The sequence below is a fragment of the Mastomys coucha genome, unplaced genomic scaffold (assembly GCF_008632895.1).
Source record: "Mastomys coucha isolate ucsf_1 unplaced genomic scaffold, UCSF_Mcou_1 pScaffold3, whole genome shotgun sequence".
NCBI classification, from domain to species: Eukaryota; Metazoa; Chordata; class Mammalia; order Rodentia; family Muridae; genus Mastomys; species Mastomys coucha.
Window position 1 is genome coordinate 15,570,309 of NW_022196909.1, and position 6,345 is coordinate 15,576,653.

The 6,345-nt window shown below is 43.5% G+C and overlaps 1 protein-coding gene across 1 annotated transcript in view; it reads right to left on the bottom strand.

Moving 5' to 3' along the window:
• Nucleotides 1–1,034: 1,034 nt before the first annotated feature.
• Nucleotides 1,035–6,345, bottom strand: part of Gja1 (gap junction protein alpha 1) — a 12,936-nt gene continuing 7,625 nt past the window's right edge. The window contains exon 2 of the mRNA XM_031347636.1: nucleotides 1,035–3,946. Coding sequence (XP_031203496.1) covers nucleotides 2,785–3,933 — 1,149 coding nt within the window. The 5' untranslated portion in view covers nucleotides 3,934–3,946 and the 3' untranslated portion in view covers nucleotides 1,035–2,784. The remainder of the gene's footprint in view (nucleotides 3,947–6,345) is intronic.

Consider the following 6,345-nt stretch of genomic DNA (forward strand, 5'->3'; position numbering starts at 1 on the left):
TCAACCTGTGAGTGCAGGATTAAAGATGCCCACCATCTTTAATGCCTTCACATTTCTTAATAAAATTACCAAAATCTAGTTCTTTTTCTGAATGTAAGGGTACCCACGCTTGTAGTTGTGGACAGCTTAGCACGTCTCATTAAAGATGAGTCCAGGTGGAGGCACAGCTCAGCGATAAAGCAGCGTCTGCTCAACCTGATTTATATCGGAAGTCTTAGCTCCAACTGCACGGAACAATCCCTACACCCTCCCTGAAACTGTAACCACTACGCCGGGTCTACAATTCCAGGTATTGAGGAAGTCGTGGCAAGAGAATGTAGTGGCTGGCATGTAATTCTAGGATAGATTCTGAGTGTGTAGGGCCTGGTGTGGGGTGAAACTTTACTCTAAATTAAATATTTGTATTTCATCTCCTGTTAAAATATTACCCCAATATTTCAAAATCAGTGATGCACAGAACATAGCTTATGGTTAAAAAACAAACTAACAACAAAAAAAATCCTATGCCATTTCTCTTCTAAATATTCTTTAAAATATGAATGGCAAGACTGCAAAGAGGCCAGGAGGTGGTGGCACACGCCTTTAATCCCAGCACTTGGGAGGCAGAGGCAGGCAGATTTCTGAGTTCAAGGCCAGCCTGGTCTACAGAATGAGTTTCAGGACAGCCAGGGCTACTCAGAGAAACCCTGTCTCGAAAAAACAACAACAAAAGAAAGAAAGAAAGAAACAAACAAACAAAAAAACTGCAAAGAGGGCTCAGTGGTTCTTTAAAGAGTCAGATTCGATTCCCAGTACCCATATGGCAGTTCACAACTCTAAGTGCAGCCTCAGGGGATTTGATACTATTTTTTTTTTTTTTCTGGCCACCAAAGGCAACAAGATATGGTGCACAAGATACAGGCAGGCAAAAGATCAAAACACATAAAAAAGGTGAATTTCACTAGTCCAAGATGCTAATAATCGTTGGATCTATTTTTGGTAATCTTGAATAAATTTGGTAAGTTTTTATTTTTAAATCACACAAGACATGCAGGTTATCTTTATTATACTAAATTAAAACTTTATTGAATAAAGAACACTCTCCCGAGCACATGATTGGATGGGCTAGGTCTACATTACATGCAATGAAGCTGACCATGACAGTAGTTTAACATGGAATGTCAAACAAATTAGTTTCTCCTTGTACAAAAACTCCTTACGCAGCCGACGCGCAAGAGGAAACACATGAAAACTCAGCATTTCAGTCATCCGTGATGTTTTTTTTTTTTTTTTTTTAAAAAAAGTCACTGGAAGAAACTGATAGGTGTCTTTAGCATACAGTTCAAATAAATTAGTTACGTGTGCACTGCTGGTACCTCCTTCACCCCGCTCTAGCATCTCAAAGAAAATCTTAGTGCAAACATCCAAGTTGCTCGTCAATCTAAAAGACTGCTAAACTCAGAATACAAGTTCCGAGTTAATGTGTAGTTAAGTAGGACCAAAAAAAAAAAAAAATCAGATTACTACAAAAGTTCCTTTAGGCTCACTTGATAGTCCACTCTAAGCAACCCCCTCCTAAGTCTCTCACATTAACGACTAAAGCCTGTTTACAGTACTAAAATTCTATCATTCAAGCATCAATGATTATATCTTGGAAAAAAGGAAATCATTCATTTCAGTAATGGCGATTACTGCTACATTCTAAAAAAAAAAGAGAGAGAGAGAAAATCATAATTAACAAACCCAGTATCCATAATAGGATACGTGGAAAAAAAATATTTAGGGAAAAGGTGTGCTTTACACTTCTACAGGGCAGGAATTCTATAATGTAAACACCACGTTGGCCCACACCGCAAAAATCCACGGGGAAGGTTCAAATTTGAACACTGTGTGCACTAGATTCAAATCTGTATTTGTGAGTTTATACTGCCTCTGCTTGTACCAATGACAAAACACACCCTTACACACACGCATACCCACACGTAGAAGCGATTGTTAAATATTGAGCATGGCTTGCCTCCCTGATGCTAACTCAAAAAAAAAAAAAAAGACATTACAACTGTTTAAAAAATGTCATTAAAAACTATTTGGTGAGGGTGAGGACCAGCTGAGGATAATGTATGGAAGACAAAGGTGGGACTGATTCGAAAAAGAACCCACTGAGATGCACATACACGGGCAATCTTTTTCTTTGAGCCTTGTCTGAACTTCGAATTGATACTAAGAATGAAAATCCTATAGAGTAGCACAAGGTCCATCCACACCTAGAGGGTCAGGCCAGGGAAGCTTACCTGCAAACTGCAAGTTTTTAAACACTGGAATGTTTTAGCGGGGGGGATGTAGGACAACTTGTCTTTTCATAAAGGAAATGCCGTGTTGAGGACACGGATTCTTGCTCAAAGCTATCGCAGAATCTCAGTAAAACAAAAATTAAAAACAACAACAAACAAATACCCACTCACTCACGTATACAGAACTATTCTTAAGGTTCAGTTGGGGGGGGGGCAGAGAGAGAAAGCCCTTATCTATGTTCATCCAATATGACTCTTACTAGAATTTAAGTTCTTTGAATCTTCTACATCGAATACCAATATGTACCTCCCTTATTCCCACTTGTTCCGCCCAGCTATCCCAAAACACCCCCAAGGAACCTAGGTATTGTAATGTCTTTGTTTTCTACGCCTCATTTCTGAGGTTGTTGAGTACCACCTCCATGGGAACGAAATGAACACCCCAGGTGCACGTTCTGTAAGCACCCTTTTTCTCCTCCACAATCGCTTGGCAGCTTGATGTTCAAGCCTCCGTTTAAATCTCCAGGTCATCAGGCCGAGGTCTGCTGCTGGCGCGGCTGCTGGCTCTGCTGGAAGGTCGCTGGTCCACGATGGCTAATGGCTGGAGTTCATGTCCAGCAGCAACTTTTTTGGCATTTTGGTTGTCGTCAGGGAAATCGAACGGCTGGGCGTGGGAGTTGGAGATGGTGCTTCCGGCTTGCCCCATTCGATTTTGCTCTGCGCTGTAATTCGCCCAGTTTTGCTCGCTGGCTTGCTTGTTGTAATTGCGGCATGAGGAATTGTTTCTGTCACCAGTAACCAGCTTGTAGCCAGGAGGAGACATAGGTGAGAGTGGAGCTGTGGGTGAGGAGCAGCCGTTGAAGTAAGCGTATTTTGGAGATCCACAGTCTTTTGATGGGCTCAGTGGGCCGGTGGTGGCGTGGTAAGGATCGCTTCTTCCCTTCACGCGATCCTTAACGCCCTTGAAGAAGACATAGAAGAGCTCAATGATATTCAAAGCGAGAGACACCAAGGACACCACCAGCATGAAGATGATGAAGATGGTTTTCTCTGTTGGACGTGAGAGGAAGCAGTCCACCTGGTGGGGGCAGGGATCTCTCTTGCAGGTGTAGACGGCACTCAAGCTGAACCCATAGATGTACCACTGGATGAGCAGGAAGGCTACCTCGAAGACGGACTTGAAGAGGATGCTGATGATGTAGGTTCTCAGCAGGCCCCCTCTCATCTTCACCTTGCCGTGTTCTTCAATCCCATACTTGAACTTCTTGATTTCAATCTGCTTCAGGTGCATGTCCACGTTGGCCCCATCGGTCTGGGCCACCTTGAGCTCCTCTTCTTTCTTGTTCAGTTTCTCTTCCTTTCTCATCACATAGAACACGTGAGCCAAGTACAGGAGCGTGGGCACAGACACGAATATGATCTGCAGGACCCAGAAGCGCACGTGAGAGATGGGGAAGGATTTGTCATAGCAGACATTTTCGCAACCGGGTTGTTGAGTGTTACAGCGAAAGGCAGACTGTTCATCACCCCAAGCTGACTCAACCGCTGTCCCCAGGAGCAGGATTCTGAAAATGAAGAGCACGGAGAGCCACACCTTCCCTCCAGCCGTGGAGTAGGCTTGGACCTTGTCCAGAAGCTTCCCCAAGGCGCTCCAGTCACCCATGTCTGGGCACCTCCTAAGAAAAACAAAAACAAAAACCACGAAAACAGCTCAGTGATTATAGACTGGAAATTGACGGTTTCACATATATAGTTTCTTTTTTCAGGGGTCAGTCAGAATAAGGCAGATTCAACCCAAACCAAAACAGAATCCAAGTGTAAAATCCGGCAGCATTTCCTTTCAAAGATGAAGTAGAATTAGAAGTTACAGCACCCAGCTAGAGAGAGAAGAGCAAGCCCAACTTGCTAAAGATGGGTGATTAAGCCTCTGGACACCACCTTGCCACGTGACCCGACAGGCTCTCCCTACCAAGTGCGTTTGCTTATTTTATTTGTCTAATAAATGAGGACAGTTCTTTTCTGGGAGACGAAAGGTCTGTATTCTGTATGCCTGGCTAAGCAAGACGTTGACATGTGTTTGCTATGAAAGTGTAGGCACCAGAGTAAGGGCTGAGCAAAGGACCTTCAGCGACCAACCTTGCTTCCCAAATGCTAGGGTATACCAGTCTACTCCCAATTTTACTTTGAAATGTTTCTCCTTGATATATCAAACATGTAATTTGGACACATTCTGAATTAAGTCCATCTGTACATTTTTCTTTCTTTGATGAGTCTCCCATATTAGCCCAACTTGTTATCTTCCCATCGTTGCCTTCAGAGATTCTAGGCATGTGCTCTCATACTTGGTCTGTTTCCTAGCATGAGGCAGGAGGATTACAGCTGTGAGATGGAGTTTACCCTGACACTCAGCCTACATAAAAAAAAAAAAATCTCGAGATTAATGCACACATTTCAACTGAATTCAGTTTGTCTATTACTTAACAGCTTGATAAACAAAGAGTTTTTTCTCAGCCTGGTGGTGTAGTACACACCTTTGATTCTCCAGCACTCGAGGCAGAGGCAGGTGGATTTCTGAGTTCTAGGGCAGACTGGTCTACAGAATGAGTTCCAGGACAGTCAAGGCTAAACAGAAAATAAACAACAAGCAACATACAAAGCAACAACAGAGGGGGGCGGGCATTTCTCAAGAAAAAAAGAAAGAGAAAGAAAGAAAGGAAGAAGGAAGGAAGAAAAATGAATACTCTTCATCTTTTGGTACTTTACATTTTAACAGTTCTTTTTTTGTTGTTTTGTTTTCGAGACAAGGTTTCTCTGTGTAGCCCTGGCTGTCCTGGAACTCACTCTGTAGACCAGGCTGGCTTCGAACTCAGAAATCTGCCTGCCTCTGCCTCTGCCTCCCAAGTGCTGGGATTAAAGGTGTGTGTCACCACCGCCAGGCTTTAACAGTTCTTTACTGAGCTTTGTTTGGGCCTGGAGCTAGGGGAGGAAGCTCATGCCTACAGTTTCTGCATTTAGCATGTAGAAATAAGAGAATCACTATGCTCAAGAGGCTAGCCTGGTCTACCCAATGTTCCAGGCCAACATGGGGTACAAAGTTAAGCCCTGTAATCAGGGTCAAAGCAAGAAGCGGCAGGCACAGGGGCAGTTCCTTTACAGCAGAGTCTTTCAGAAAAGCTGTAGTCAAAGATCCAATAATTAGCTGCCTCTAGCGCCTGAGGGAAGGGTGGGGTAGTGAACCTCTCCCCACTCCATGGGTGCCTTTGAAGAAGGCCAGACTCCTGCCAAAACTAGAATAGTAAGATGTGGGTGGGCAGGCCCACGCAAATGGTATTTTCTAAAACAGTGGTAGACAAAAGACTCTTTCCTTCTACATTTTGGAAGATATTTCAGACTGTGAAATGACAATTAAGAAGGTGGCATTAGTATATGACATGTAAGCAGAGAGGAGCAAAGGCTGGCATGGTCCAGAGTTAAACAGCCAGACAAAGGCCTGAGGAGAAAGGAATAATTTAATCTTGATGGACAGTGTAATGGTTCGAGAATGTAAAAGAGAGAGCCTCTAATTTAGCAGAAAATACTGGACTAGGAGTGAAGGGTAGTCCACAGGGGTCAAGCAAACAAGGAAAAACTTTGGAGCCACATCCAGACAGTTCTATGTGATGATGTGTAAATTGGCCCCACTTCTGTTTGTAAAGAATATTCTGCCAGGGTCATCTGCTTTTGCTCAGATATCCACTCATTGGGGAGTGGGGTGGCGAAAACAGAGTGATCAGCCGTTTGCATGCGTCTCATCACGATCATGCACAGCAGTAGATCTCAAACAAGCAGCTCGCTCGGGGGCAAGAGTGGGCACCACATGCACCTCCATTGACCCAGCGCTTCCTTGCTGCTCAAGGTAAAGTACAGTTTGATCGGGGCTGGTGGGAGTTCGTCATTAAGTTTTTAATATTCTGGAATATGAAACTCGACTTTTGTATAATTCTGAGATTCCACATAAATAGTCCCAGCACCAGGGCATGTGAATTGGGTCACCAGTCAGTTCTCTGGGTAGTAATTTTTTTTTTTTTTTTTTTTT